Source organism: Pteropus medius, unplaced genomic scaffold (genome assembly GCF_902729225.1).
Source record: "Pteropus medius unplaced genomic scaffold, Ma_sr-lr_union100, whole genome shotgun sequence".
Taxonomy (NCBI): domain Eukaryota; kingdom Metazoa; phylum Chordata; class Mammalia; order Chiroptera; family Pteropodidae; genus Pteropus; species Pteropus medius.
Genome location: NW_024347790.1, coordinates 6,296,058 through 6,312,201, shown reverse-complemented (window position 1 = coordinate 6,312,201; position 16,144 = coordinate 6,296,058). Strand labels below are relative to the sequence as shown.

At 38.2% G+C, this 16,144-nt stretch overlaps 1 protein-coding gene across 1 annotated transcript in view; it reads left to right on the top strand.

Annotated features, from left to right (window-relative positions):
• NEBL (nebulette) overlaps positions 1 to 16,144 on the top strand; it is a 101,010-nt gene that overhangs the window by 59,262 nt on the left and 25,604 nt on the right. The window contains 8 exon segments of the mRNA XM_039877524.1: positions 898 to 990; positions 3,302 to 3,394; positions 5,284 to 5,376; positions 6,616 to 6,708; positions 7,949 to 8,053; positions 9,037 to 9,208; positions 12,069 to 12,161; positions 13,375 to 13,524. Coding sequence (XP_039733458.1) covers positions 898 to 990; positions 3,302 to 3,394; positions 5,284 to 5,376; positions 6,616 to 6,708; positions 7,949 to 8,053; positions 9,037 to 9,208; positions 12,069 to 12,161; positions 13,375 to 13,524 — 892 coding nt within the window.

Sequence of the window (16,144 nt, the reverse complement as noted above, 5' to 3'; positions counted from 1 at the left end):
GTGTGCCTCTTAAGTCTAGCCTTTGTTTTCATACATATAAATACATATGTGTGTCCTTTTTCTTGAATCCAGTCTTCCACAAATTTTAGACATTAAAATATCACCTGATATAAGGGCATCGCTAATCATTTTGTAGGTTAAAGAGCTGTTTTGTGTCCCATGTCTCACTGTGTGCTGGCATTACCATTTGTTGAGTTGTTGTTCCTCTAAATAAATTTAGAGGAGGAGCTTTTGGGTGAAGTCGATGACTGGACACAGGCTGGCTTTATATAATGCGACTGTGTGGAGAGAAGATACTTTCTGACTTTTGTTCTGCCACTGGCTTTTCTATAGTGATCACGAAACAGTGACCTTTGCTTAATTTAGTACATCCCTCCACCTCCATGTTGCTTCTTTTATTGTAGCCACTTTAATTTTTTCCTTATTCTGGATTATTTGAGTGCTATCAGTCAGATAAGCAGTGTTTCCTAGACTGTGTAGCTGACTCATTTTGATGTTTGCCTTTAAATACATGGTAAATTTTGATTAACAAATAGAAACCGCAGTTTGGATAGAAAATAATAAATTATTATATTACTTAAGATAATTTCCAAGGTATTTTTGTGCATGTGCTTACTGATAAAACATTTTCATAAGCAACACTTGCTTAGTTTAATTAAAAAAAAAGCTCTTACGAGGATGGATAGGTAAATAGATATAGGCTTATTTGCACTGTATATAAAGGAATCCTGAAAGTATCAGATAAAATAAAAAAAATTGTGTTCTCATTAAAGGAAAATTAATGTTGGAATAATAAAAATTTAATTATGCAATAGTTACACATAAAGAATTCTTAACTGTTCTATAAGCCTTCAGTTGAATAAAACTCACATTATTTTGTTTTAACAAATTATGCAGGTGAAATACAAAGAAGAGATAAAACATGCAACAGCCATTTCTGATCCTCCGGAGCTAAAGAGAGTTAAAGAAAATCAGAAGAACATCAGCAATGTGTGATCATATTTCTCTAAGTATTGTTTTCTATTTTACTGGCTGGCACCATACAGTGAGGGCATGCCACTTGGACAGGTGATGTCCCATTATAATGAATGCCATTGCAGGAGGGCCATTTCTTGAAAGGTAGAGATAAGACTTCACACATCTTTATGGTTTTCATCATCCCTCGCTCAATGCTTCACATACATTTGCTTCTTAAAAAACACGTTATTGAATTCCTACTGTATTCTTGGGGGAATTCAAATGAGCGAGTATACCCTAAGGTCAGGGGCTGTGAAGGTTCTCAAGGGTTCTAGGAGAAAGAGACATAAAAATACATAACGATCATGCATTGTTTAAGTGTCATAACAAAAACTAATATTTATTGGGTGTTTACTGTGCTTTTGAGTACTTTACATGCACTATCTCATTTAATAATAAGTAATTCCTCCTGCGCAGTGTCTTGGAAATGCAGAGAAGGGAAGCTGTGTCGGTGAGAGAGAGGAAAACCCTTGGAGAAGGAGTAACCTTTGAGCTAGATCTTGAAGAATTAGTAAAGGTTTGGGGTGGATTTTGTGAGGAAGGGCCTTCCTGGCAGGAGAAACTGAGTATGTCCAGCATGCAAGGCTTATTCTAGGAAGAGAAGGTTTAGTGTGATGCGCACCTGGGGTGAAGGGTGGCACGAGATGACAGTGGAGAGAGAAATGATCTAGGTCACCAGGAGGCAGTTGGGAGTCTCGCAGGGTCCCAGTACTGTTAAGTGGCCTGCCAGGGATCAGGTTTTGACTTAGCGATTAAATTGTCTTACGTGTCTCTTGTTCAAAAAGAAGGGTTATTAGTTTTCAGTTTATCATAGAAACTTAACACTCCCTTAAAAGTAACTTTATTTGAAAATAATAGTGAGTTAATTAGGCGAAAAAATGTACTATAAATGACAGCGCAGGTGATATCTGGCATGGCATATGGTAAGTGGTGTGCAAATGGTGGAAATCTGAGTAACACCGGAAGAGTGGGGACGAGCGTGGACCCCGGCCAGGTGGTTCGATCCCAGCTCCAGACCTTACTTGTATAACCTTCATAAGCCACCAACTTCTCTGGGTCTCAATTTCCTCACTCATAACACAGGGACTAGAGTATGCAGTGAGATATCGCCTGTAAAGCACTTAGCAAGTTTGTAAATAGATGAGTGCAAGGTATGAACACTCTCCATATTAAATTTATGTCCCCAAACTTATATCCACCAGAGAGTGGCTGCAATAGCCTCTCTAATTCAGTAATGCTGTTCTATAGATTTTCCCTCTCTGAGCTCCGCCCAGAGCAATCTCCTTCTATGTTGCTGGAAATACAGATTACACTGGACCTTTCCCCACTTTTACTCAGATGATTTTCCCAGACACGAAATCTGCCTGAACTCAGAAACTACATACCATGGCACAAAGAAAGTCTCATATCATGGGAGGGGGCCTGTCCCTTTGTCACTTATTTTTCCGAGCTTATCCAACACCTCTTCGCTTGCTCGTTCACTACTAAGGGTGAAAATCTCAAGCTTGGTTATTTCTTGGAAAAGAAGTTCCCTAATGCTAAATTTAAATTCTGAAGAAAAAAAAAAAATCACTGAGACTGTTCCTGTGGAGTTCATTATAATGGGATTTGAACCTTGAGTTTTACTTTTGCCTGTCAAAAATTTAATTGGCAGACATACCTTTCTTTTCCTCTGCGTGGGATGCTTATTTATTTCCTGGGGTGTTGCAGAACGGCCGAGGAAGCTGACCACAAATGATGGGTCTGATCCCCAGGCTAAGAAAGGGCGCCTCATGCAGGAGGTCAGCGGGCTGGTCCTTCCCATGTAGGAAGGGTGCAAAGAAGGAAACTTTGACGTTCAGGATGCCTTTGTACCATGACCGTTCATCACTGAGGTGCAACCATAGCCCTGGTACTGCCCTCCTTTCTAATGATAAGAATGCAGAATTATTCTTTCTAAATATAAAATAGTAATTTAATAAATGTTGCTTTAGTGCTACGAAGAAACAAATTCCCAGAAAGGATCATTTATTATGATTAAATACTGATGAGATCGAATACATGATACAATTGGAAGAGTAACAAACAACCAAGGGTGGAATTCAAAACATTTGGATAAGAAAAAGCTTAGTCTGGGATCAGTATGATAACATCTCTTAGCGATATGCATCTCACTCTTAAATCCTAATGAAAATTTTAACTAATGAGTGCTCTGGAGCTGTGTACATTTCTTCTAATATATTCCAGTACATGGGGCCACGTGTCCTTCCCATAACCTCATACGGCCTTACACCTTGTCTCCCAGCTCCAGTACAAAGAGCCAAGCTACAGGGCAACCCCAGTGAGCGTGACACCAGAGATAGAGAGAGTGAAGAGGAACCAAGAGCAGCTGAGTCCGGCAAGTTATTTCTGTTTTCTCATATTTTACCAAACATTACCTATTTTATTCTTCAAAACACTCTCTGGAAAGCTTTGAAAAGGACCATCTATAGCAGATGGTCCTTTTCCTAATCCCATATAAAAGGACACAAACTGTGGCCCTCTCTATTGTGAGCCCAGGAGAGTGAGGACTATCTTGCTATAATTTAGCCATGTTTGTTTATTCAGGAAATCGTCATTAAGTAGCCCAACATGCCAGACATTTTCCTGGTCACTGGTACACAAAGATGGATAAGACCCAGTTTCTGTCCTCATGGACCTCATAATTTATTGGTAAATCTATAACACTCCATATAGTTAAGGACCTGGAGAACGGTGGATCTGTTATGAATCTCAGAAAAAATTACCTATTGGAACAGGGCAAAAGAAGACCTGGCTTGATTGGGGTTCTACGACATTGTGTCAGGGCAGGGGGCCTCATGAGTAAAACAGAAAACATTATTCGATTGTTCAATAATCTGTTGCTAAAAAAGCAATGATAGTTGACCATCATGAGGTACCACTGATACGGACCCTGTACTAAGTGTCTTACCATGAGGTTGGCACAATTTATTTCTCTGGCTAGTCTGTATCTCAGGGAGGTCAGAGGACATTGCTGGGACCCCACAATTTATAAGGGATTTGAACCCAAGCTTCCTAGAATTCAGAAATCTTTTCAAAGATGCCCCCACCATAGTAATTTTTTCCATCGTCTGATCCTTTTATGGAACTTTTATCAATATAAACAGTAGCCTTCTTCTTACAAAAGATAGCTTTGAAAGACTTTGTAATTTATTTGAGTGAGTTCTCCCAGGTGGAGGAGAAATTTGGGGTGAGCACTGCTTTGTCCTTTTAATATCCCTGGAGGGTGGTGAGAGTGAGAAATTTTTAGCTTCTTTTTTTGCTTTCATTTTTCTTTGTCCTAATCTATTTATTTATTCAGTAGATATTTATTAAGCTCTCGATGCATGCTAAGTATTCCACTATCCATCAACTGTAAGAAAACAAAACCATCTTGGCCTCACACTCACAGAGACCCCATAAAAATAAAAATAACAATAATAAGGAAGCAGAATATAAAATAAGGAAACAACATATGTAAAATTTCAACTGCGATTTCCACTATTAGAATTCCCTGTCCTGTAACCACAAGAGTCTTGGAGAATGAGACAGATTTCCCAGTTTTTGAGAATTTTCAAAATGAATTAATTTTAAATTTGTAGTTGACATACAGTATTGTATTGGTTTCAGGTGTACAACACAGTGATTAGACATTTATAGAACTTATGAAATGAGCACCATGATAAGTCCCGTACCCACCTATCTGAAGCTTACATAGTTATTACAACGCTGTTGACTATGTTCCCTGTGCTGTACTTTACACCCCCGTGACTATTTTTATAACTGGCAGTTTGTACTTCTTAAGCCTTTCAACTTTTTTCTTCCATGCCCCCCACTCCCTTCTCTTTAGCTTTTTTTGAAGATTGAAGCCCCAGGGTCATCAAGAGGGCCAGTGGCCTTCCCAGGTTGCCATGGCAACCTCGCTGTCATTCTCTTATGATGATTTCATTCCGACGTGTTTTCCCCTTATAATTTCACTACTTTCCGTCTTGGAATTTTTGCAGCTAGTTTTGCTATGGAACAACAAATTGTTTCTTAAAAGCTCATTTTGAGAAGCACAGCCAACAAGCGCGCTTGCCAAATCTGACGAATCAGAATCCAGGGGTAAACACGAACAGGAAGGTCGATGCATATCTATGATGGAAAAAAATGTATAAAAAGATAGAGTTAATTCTGAGGTTTATCCTCTGTGGTATATGGGTGGAGACCATTCTGTTCTTTATTAACATTCTTATCTATCCTCCACAGGTAAAATACAAAGGAGAGATCAAACAGGCAACCGCAGTTTCTGACCCACCAGAGCTGAAGAGAGTTAAAGAAAACCAGAGGAACATCAGCAATGTGTGATCTTAGCAGCTTCTTTCATATGATATCAAACATATTGTCAGCGTGTCAACGAAGGGATTATTCTACAAAATATTCTTGACCTTGAGCTGATTTTGAGATCTGCTTTCAATTGACTGCCAATTTATTTGAAAGGTTTCGGGGTCTTAAGTAGTGTGGGTACAGCCAGGCATTCCTGCTCCAGTTTCCAGGGCTATGCCCATATACTCTTTGTTTGCAGTTTATTGTGTATCCCTCTTATGCTGTGTTCATGTTCGTGGCTGCTGTGGTTCCTCAAAGGGACGCAGTGGCAGCTCCTGGCATCATGACCCTACCTGTGTGTGTTTTTGTTCTGTAGCCTGTCCAGCCCACTCCCAGCTGTTATTATTTTATTTTTGGATGATGTCTGGGGAGAAATTACAAAGTGTGCATAGCTAAACAGGTCACATGGGACAGGCCCGTTTTTTTTAGGGGCACTTGATTAGGGCTGTCAGTTTTTACTCGGACACTAACTCCCGGCCTGCTCTACTCCTTTCAGTTTATATAATCCTCCATCGGACTTCACTGAGAGAATTCTCTTCTGAAGTCATTAACATATAGATGGGGTTCTTTAGAAGAGGAAATTTGGAAATCTATTAGGTTCAAAGAAACCTTGTATTCTTCAAACCTTTCAAGTCATTTGACCAGATTACAAAGCTATGGCAGGTTATTATTTGGCACTTTTCCTAACAACTATATTTTGGAGAAGTAAATATTCATCTTTTCCTGATATATTTAGAGTCACACTTGACGTGACTCCGTTACTCTCAAAAAGGAACGCCATTATTGAGAAGGAAGAAGGAAGGAGTAGGAAGCACACTGGCCTTTTCATGCGTGACCACGGTCATCTATTTAAAAACATACCTTCAAAAGTTCTACCACAATTAATTACTAAGAAACCACAACATTATAGTACCATTCTATATGGGTAGAGTATCTTTAAGTAATATCCATGAAGCCATTTTTTATTATATTCCTTTGTGATGGTTATTATAGCTTTACTGATGATATGCTGATATATTTGAGTACATTCACTGCTTTGGGATGAATTAAAATAGATTGATTTAAGGTGCGAGTATTTAAAATATGACCGGACTTCTGATGACATCTTTTTCATAGTTTCCTTTCCTTGGCTAGCTCTTTAAAATAAATACTACGAGACTCTTAGTTAGTTGAATTGATTCACAGTATTCTATTTTTTGTTCTCTGAAATGATAGGTTTATTATAAAGGTCAGCTGGGAAGAGCTACTGCTTTAAGTGTAACTCCCGAAATGGAAAGAGTAAAGAAGAATCAAGAAAATATTAGTTCGGCAAGTGGTTTTATTCATTTTGGACTATCACTAAGGATATATCATTTATTATTTACTTGCAATCCTGTTTTTCCCTGTGAAAACAAAGATCTATTTCCAAGAAACATTTGGGACGTTTGCAATAAGTACATATGTTGTTCCAGATGACTTCCAGAAGCTGCCACTGTATACATTTACATTTTCTTGCAATCCTTCATTGATACTTCCAGATGTGACCAATAATGACATTTAAAGTTTAGTTTTAAACTATATTATATTCACTTAAACGGTGATTTGTGTTTTTTAACCAGTGTCCTTGAAAGTGGTCAAGTTTCTGATGCATAAGTCAAATAATTATCATTTTACAGATGTATTCCATTGAATGTAGATTGTTACATACTCTCTGCAAAACAAAATAAGAAACGAGTCATTACTCCAGAGTAAGATCCTAGAGGGAAGAAATGTATATACATTTAATATAGAAATCAGTTATTCATTAAGGTCCCCTGGTGCGTATCAGTGTCTTTTTTGGATAGTATGCTTTCTCTTACTGAATGTCAGGGCTTTAGTTCTGAATTGCACATAAGCCCTCAGGTTTGCAATAATTGGTAGTCTAATCTTACACATACTCAGCTTCACAAATAGCAGTGTTCAGACGGTCAGTTGTCGAGAAGAGCTCTGGGCCTGGGAATCAGCTTTTAGCCTAAGATTTGTTGCTCTCCAGTGGAGTTCCAGTCCAGAGACACTGACTGACTTCAACATGAATTACCTTTAAATTGTGGCTGTTTTGAAAGAAACTCGATTTATTCCTCATTGTTCCTTACATTCTACAGAGAGGAGAAATCAAAGGAAATGGAGGGAAGATTGGTATGAATTTTCCAACAGTGTTATGGCGGAAGATGGGGAAATATAGGAACATAAAAGTAAATTTAGGTTCCATTTAGTTTTAGATTTTCCTTGTTTAAGTATGATTACCACTTTTACTGACTGCATTGTTAGTAGATATTCTTTATTCACACATTTGTTTTAGTTGACGGAGAGAATTTGGTCATTTTTGCTACAGTCTTTAAAGGAAACCTTTGAGAGTAAAATTTTAGATTGTTGTTCTAGAAGGAAATGTAATCCACCGAACAAGTTACCTGGTAAATAATTCAAAATATATTGTATTATGTCTCACTCATTTGGAAAGGTTGAAAAAGTTATGTAATCTTTTTATTATAATTGTCTTATTGTTAAGTATGTTCTACTACTTACTTTGCAGGTGAAATATACCCAGGACCAAAAACAGATGAAAGGTAGACCAAGTCTGATTTTAGACACACCTGGTCTGAGACATGTCAAAGAAGCACAAAATCATATTTCCATGGTAGGGTACAAGCAGATCCATCTTCTCACAACTAAAATATACTAAGGAACGCATCACCAGTGTACCGACGGCATTAGTTCACCATTAATCTGGATGACTAACAAAGCGTTGAAATGTGGACGGGCCTATCATTTGGGGGAGAATTTTTAATCACATTGAAATGTAGTGGAAGTATTCAGTCTAATAAAATAATTTTTCTCAGTGGTTTTTTGGGGGTGTGTTTTTATTTCTAACATGACTACTACAAACGCATTGTATGAAAAATGTTTGGCTGGACTTATTTCCATTCAATTTTAAGACAGTCTGTCTGGTGTGTTTGCATGTTTCGAAGAATATAAAAATATGTGTGTTTTTAAGAACCGTTTCGTGAGATGTAATCTATATACCATAAAGTTTACCCATTTTAAGTGTATGATTCAGTGGTTTCTCTAATAATTTACAGAGTTGAATAATTTTACAGAACATGAAAAATGTATGTTTTGAAGTATGTATATGTTCTTGTAATTATATACAAAATTGCATATATATAATTATTTGTAATTCAGTCTCATTTTAAATAAGATCATTTTCTTGAATATTTGTGTGGAAATAGCTTATCATTTTGTTGCATATGAAAGGCTAAGAAATAGGAAATTAATTTGTACCTAAGTTAACAATTTAGAGACTAACCAGAATTAAATATATATATATATTTAATATATATATCTTTAAAAATTCTTACTGATATAGAGGTTTATATGTAATTTCAAAGAGCTGCTAATCATAATGAAAAACCGCGAATGTATCAGGATTTGATTTCCGATGCTAGGAAGCTGAAGTTTCAGATGTCATTTTTGGAATAATTGGAAAAGATACATATATGTAGAAAATAATCCAGATATAGCTGGTACAGTGACAGCTGTCGTTATATCAAAATTCTGTGACCTGTGTAACAATCAGGAAATTTCAGGTTGAGCTAATATTGTTTTTCCTTTTGTTTTCAGGTAAAATATCATGAAGATTTTGAAAAGACCAAGGGAAGGGGCTTCACTCCTGTCATGGATGACCCTGTGACAGAGCGAGTGAGGAAGAACACCCAGGTCGTCAGCGACGCCGCCTACAAAGGTGTCCATCCGCACATCGTGGAGATGGACCGGAGACCTGGGATCATTGTCGGTAAGCTGGCCGACGGGCATCTTGGCAGGGATGCGCGGTGGAAAAGATGGTGTTTACGCTAGCGTTAGAGTTACCCTCCTCGGTCGTTGGCCTCCTCTTCCAATGTTTGATATGATGCCTGACTGAAAATGGACCTCAGGCAAAGTGTTATCTTTCGTACCATGTTGGAGGGGATCCATGGCATTCACCAGATATCGTCGCAAATCCTTTCTGTTATTGGATATTTTCTGTCTTTCATAACTTTCTGGTCTTAAGAATATTCCTACTTGTTAAGCAAAGAAGCAGCCCAAATATCAGACATGAGTGCTAATAAAGGTTGAACAACTATTTTGTTTTTTTCCTCTAGCTTGTGTGTTTGACCGATGTATTGTACTAAAGACATCATCTGCATGGGTGACAGAAATAATTTTTTTTTCTTTTTTAGGCGAGGCAACCCTTGGTTGACCTCACAGATTGCAAGGACTTTGTCAGCTTATGATCCCTTAATTTTTATTTTTTACACTTACAGCACCTGGTCTTCCCATCCAAGTACTAACCAGGCCCGACCCTGCTTAGCTTCTGAGATCAGATAGGATTGGGTTTGTTCAGGGTAGCATGGCCATAGACAGAAATAATTTTATTTAGGTCCTTTTACCACAAATAAACATGCCAGAGAGATTCTGATGGTATCTCATAATATGAATAGCTTATATATATTTTTTAAATATTGTCTCTGTACTGGGATAATCAAGAGTTGTCTGAAAGTCTCATAAATTGGAGAGACAGGAACCTTCTCTTCCTGTTGTTCCTTCTAGTCAGTCAGGAAATCTTAGGAGCATAGTGTGGAAGGGTGGCTGAGACAGCAGGGGTCATACCAAAGTCTAAGACAGGGCTAGACAGAAAAGATATTGATATTTCAACAGGTATCAACAACCCATACTTCCAAGTGACTACTGTCTTCTTCAGAGCAAGGTGGCTTCTAAATTTTCGTAGCTAGTCCAACTATATTGCTCAAATCCTGTTTTCGGTAACCATGAAACATGCCTCTTAGGCACATTAGGTCAACTTCATCTTCAAAGGTAGAATTTTGGGGACAAGTGAAAGGCCATTTAGAGGTGAGTTGGGTGAGGGAAGTGTACCTTTGACAGGCTCGGGTCTTAACATGCAGTGGGGTACTGAGTCAGGGCGCTGAGTTACGTGGGAGGTTATTAAGCAACTCTGAAGGTATTTTCCAAAAAAGGCTTCCAGGCATGTTTGTAGGCAGTTGGCGACTTTGCTGATATTCCCAAGTCGGTTGCTTGAAGGGATCACAGTAAGTTGGGTCCTAGTTGTGATGTTTTCGTCAAAAGTATCAGAGAATTAGAGAGTTTCGTTGCTTTGTGTTAACATCTCATAAGGGGGAGTGCAGAGGGTCTGGCTCATCTCATGAGGGTGGAGATGCTGAAGTCGTCACAGCCTGCACCAGGGTCCTGCCCTAGGGCACGGGCCAGGAATGAACGTGAGGTCCTTCCTTGCTGGAAACTGTGAGATTGTCTAGACTTTGAGCTTTCAGAATTCGGGACTCATGACCTTTGAGACAGGAATTATTATTTTTTAAAAAGTAGAAGATAGAAACCTCTAAATTATTCACTTCCTGGGCAATCCAGAAGTCAGTTTATTTTTTCTAATTGGGAGAAATATTTTCCATTGAGGGCTGGCCTATGAAACCACAAAATGGACTACATCGAGCAAACATTTAACTTCTGAGCCAGGCCTGGAAATACAGGTTTAGAGAGTTTCTGTGCAATTCAGACTGTCGGTTTGTGTGGCTTCTATTTTTGTTGGAGGCTCCGCTACTGACTAGTTGTAACCTTGGCCAAGCTAACTTCGTCTCTCTGTTCTTCAGTTTTCTCATCCGTAAAATAAAGATAGTACTAGTATCTACTTTAATATGTTATGAAGCTTAAATGATTTACGTTATAACTGTGAATAGTGCCTGGTGTATGGTAAGCACTGTATAATATTAAAGACAGACAAGTAGATCTCCAGTTTTAGGTTGCTAGTTAATTCTTTTTTACTCAAGCTCCATTTCTGCCATGGGTCCATAACTAGGTTTTTATTCCCCTGTGCTATACAGATCATTTTAGGACCTGATAACCATTAGGTGGTGAGACTGATAAATCTGGAAGTTATTAGATTTGGATTTTGCCTCCAGCTGAAACAGGAGAGTAAATTGGCTTGCACGGTCTGATTACTGACCATAGCAGTGAACTAATCTGTGGTCCACTGAGAGCAGGAAACTGCTTCTTGTTCATCTGTCCAACCCTCTCATTGGTCCTTACTGGATGCCTTTCGCTTTTTGAATAAATGTATCTTATGTGGGTCAGCTTGTGCTCACTAACTCAGAATGAAAACCTGGCCGCCTCTTGCCTACATTTTAAACATTTGTTTCTGTTCTAGGGAGAGAATGTTTTGTTTTGTTTTCTCAGACAAAAATCTCTCAGTCACTTCCCGTGAGTTACTCATATGTCCTTAATCAGGAGTTTTCATCAGACATTCTACCTGTTTCAGTGTGTGGGGAAAGCAGGAGTGCTTGGGGTTCGGGGCCGCACAGACTTGTCTGGTGTGCACGTGTGCCGGGCGATGAGTCACAGGCTGCACGCGGAAGGTCAGTGAAGAATAAACAGAGCGACTTAAATTTGATCATAAAGGTTTCGGAAATCCCGGTGAACGTGAATTCCCTTTGTTCTCCTCTGACATCTGCAGCAGCGTGGCTTTGCTTATCACATGTTTGCTCTTTACAACCATCCTTTTCCAGACTTTCACTTGACTTTTTTGGTGCTGACTTTTTTTTTTTTTTTTATTCATTCTTGATTTGTTGATTTCTTCCCTTTGGTAAAAGACCTCAAAGTTTGGCGCACAGATCCTGGCTCCATCTTCGACATCGATCCCCTCGAAGACAATATCCAGTCTAGAAGTCTGCATATGCTTTCTGGTACTGCTTGCATTTCGAGTTCCTCCTCATTTATGTGGTTTTTGTCCTGAAAGCGAAGCTACACGGAGCTGTAGAGGTTCATTGTGCCAACTGTGTCATGTAAATTTTAAAGTTGAGGATTTGAAAAACCACAAAAAGTGCTAGGCTGCTTTAAAATACTTTTAATCATTTATGAAAATGAAACTTGTAAAAGGACTCTCGGTACATCCAAATTAGTTCTAGATTCATTTAGAAAGGCATCTAGAGCTTACTGACATCTGCTTTTTATTAGTGAATATGATTTAATAAGTTTTCTTGGCTTTCGAATGCAGTTATTTAGATTGTACTAAACTGCTAAGACATAAAGGAGATTGGTTTCATGAAAAACACCGTTACGACATTTTAAAGGTAGATTTAAAGAATTATATATAAAACAGTGGGGAGTTTTCTGTGTAGCATCATAAATATCTTAAAATAGACTTTCAAGTATCCTTAAAATTTACTTCTGAGTTTTTATTTAGTGCGAAATTATAGTTTATGTCAGAAGTTTGACTTTTAACTTAGACTGTGTGTTTATAATTAAAAGCAAAAACCTTTTGCTTGGATATTTGGGTATAGCGATAGCATAGTTTGACATTTCAGACTTTCAGATCGTGTTTAGCAAACCGAAGCTTTGACAGTTATGCAATTATTTTAAACAATTATAAAGAGCTATAGGTCATTTTGGTCTTGCCCTGCCCCCTGATTTTTATTCTAGATTTAATTGTTGACATTAATAAAATTGAAAGCCCAAGGCAAAATAGGAATCCTAATACTTTTATAGTCAATTCTATCTACATAATCAGCCAAATCGTCATTTAATTTTCTAAAAATAAGGACTAAGCAACAAATATTATATGCTTGGTGATACTTGAAAACCATTATCACCAGACTTTACGCTTGATAGAAATTTATTAGTTTGCTAATGTTTTCTTAGTTCTTGTCAATTTCCCATACCCCATCTCTCCTTTAATAGATAAAAAGATGAGTCTAAATGATTGTTGGGTCATTTACATAATTGACGCAATGTATCCTGACGTTTGGGAATAGGTAATCAGAACCTACGATAGCTGAGCTTTTGGATTATTAATAAGGGATTGTTTTTCTTTCTTGTTAATCTTCGAAGTAGTTTTTTGTTTTCTTTGTTCTTCGATTCGCTTTAATCACAAGTATGAATGTTTTCCCTCCAATATAGAAAAGGCGAGTCACTATAGGAGACAGCGGTCTCGATCTCATTCGAGCAGCACTTTTGGGACAGGTCTGGGAGATGACAAGTCCGAAATCTCCGAGATTTACCCTAGTTTTTCATGCTGCAGTGAGGCAACAAGGCCATCTGATGAAGGAGGTATCAAGCATGAACCACTCTCAAAGAAAATTCATTCATTTTTTTTAAAATGTGTCACACGTGTGTTTTTAACACATTCTTCACCTTTGCATAAACATTTAGCCTGGGTGTATTTGAAAATTTTAAATCGTGTTTAGAAAGTCGAATCTTTTTTTTTTTTTTAAACTACTAATTTGCATTTTTGCATGTTTGGTTTTCCCATCTTCACTATTTTCACTGCACATGGATCTTTAATGACAAAAGGGTCTTGGGATATACTACGCGAATCTGTTTCACAGGAGTTGTATGTGATGGATATACACAGCCAGAGTGGAAACTTGAGTTCTGCAGAGTTTGTATCTGATTCCATTATGAAATTCATTCGTATAGAAACATTTGCATGGCCAAGAGGTTGCTATGAAGTGTGTGTGTTTAAATATTTATGTACATTTGCAGTTAGAGTTAGATCTTGCCACAAAGAAATTGGTATGATACTTGGGATGTTATTTTTTTTTTTAATTTCGTTTTATTAGTTTCAAGCATACAGTACATTAGTTAGACATTTATATAGTTTATAAAGTGATCCCCCTGATTGTTCTTTCTCTCTTCTGGTCCTCCACCTAGCCATTACATTAATGCCGACTGCATTCCCTGTGCTCCCCATCCCCATGACCATCTATCAACTACTAATGTGTACTTCCTTAACCCTTCACCCCATTCTCCCAAATAAACTTTTCTATATTTTACATATCCACCCTTTCCCTCTACCTTCTGTTTTCTGCATCTAAGTTGTTGGGTCAGATCTAGAACTTTTAGGTGAAATTGTTTTAGATGGTAAACTAATCCTGCTGATAAAGCCATTATTGAAGATTTATTTATTTATTATTCTTATTTTTAGTGAGAACATGTACATTCTACTCTCCGAAAACTTCAGTTATACAATACAGTGTTATCAACTATAGCCACCATAATTTGCATGAGAGTCTCAGACCTTATTCATTGTGATAGCTGAATTTATCACACCGTTTTACCGATCTCTCTATTTTCCCCATCCTCCGGCTCTAGCAACCACTTTTTTATACCCTGCATCTATGAGTTTGACCTTTTCTTTTTTTCTTTTAGATTTCACCTTGGTAGAAAGTGTTTCCAGATCTCATTTCTCTGTGATTCTAGTGACATATTTATAAACTAGTTTTGTTGTACCGTAGATAAGGTAGGTGGGCGTGAGCTCCCCTGTCTGGGTCTGGTTCTCTAACAAAGGGATCAGTAACTTTTTGAGGGTTTTTTGTTTTTTATTTGGGGCTCTTGATTTCTCCCCTCAGTGTGTCTGTGGTTCTAAAGGTACAGAATGATGAGATAAATAAAACCTAAGGGAAATACAAGAACAAATTTTGATCGACCTGATTTAACTTTAACTCAGGTCAGCATACTGGAGTCGGTGTCTCTCCCAAATGTGACATCCCATAGACTTTTTGCTTCCGCGGTGCCCTTTTCACTATCTATACAAGACTGTCTATAAAAGGGTGCAACATTCACTCTTTTATTCACCATCATTTACTCACCAACTGTTTATCGAGTGCTGTCTTACACCAGCCAAGGGCTTGGATCTGGCAAGGCATACAGCAGTGAGCAGAAGAGACATGCATTTGCTCTGAGGGGCTCGGAGCCTGGTGTGAGACCCTGACATTAAGCAGATAATTACCCAAGTATTACATATAACTATGAGGAGAGTAAGCAGTATGAGAGGAGGGTGCGGGGAGGTGGTGAGTTACAAGATGTATTACAGGGGAATTTCCTCTGGCTTTGATGTCAGGGAAGCCTTCCCCAGGGAAGATGGTTTGAGCTGAGAGATGAGTGCTGACCGGAAGTTAACTAGGCCAAGGGGGCTTTGGGAGAAAAATGTTTCTGGTAGAGAGAACAGAGCACTGAAATGATGTGTCAATGGGACATTCCAATGGAGGCATCGACAGCCAGAGTTAGAGGAGAAGCCTGCACTGGAGATGGGTGTGGAAGGTCATCGTCCTTGTCAGTGTTAAGGTCTTGGTTGAATCTATGTAGAGAAGAACGCAGAGCCCCGTCCTGCAGTATCTCAGCTCTCGCTGATCCAGCAGACCAAGTCCATGCTCACTTGTCTCCAGTTCCATCCTCGTCTCCGAAGCTGTGTTATAAAAACCCAGTGCTTTTGGTTTATCTTGTTCTCTTCTCAAGCCGTCATGCCTTTTTTCTAATTATTTCTAGCAAGGGTATCCTCTACTATACCCAATGAATGAGAACTTGTCTCCACTGATGGAAGATATAGGTAAATATACTTGCATTTCTACTAGAATTTGAGTAAGAATAGCACATAGTTAAGAGGTAGTAATTATATCTTTTAAAATAGAGGAATTTCAGACTTCGTGGAAAGTGGCAGAGGGGAGGTTTTTGGCAGGAAAGAGGAAGTTCCAGGAACTCAAATAATGCCTTGTAAGAAAAGCTGACTCTTTGGAAGCATTTATAAACTTCTGTCATTCTTTTTTTTTTGGTCACAAATCCAAGATGCTGTGTCTTCAGTGACATTTCCTATTTTGGAAATTGAGGTATAGGAGGTATGAAGTTACCTCTATTGCAAAAGCAAAGAAGTACCGATAAGTTTTATAGCAAA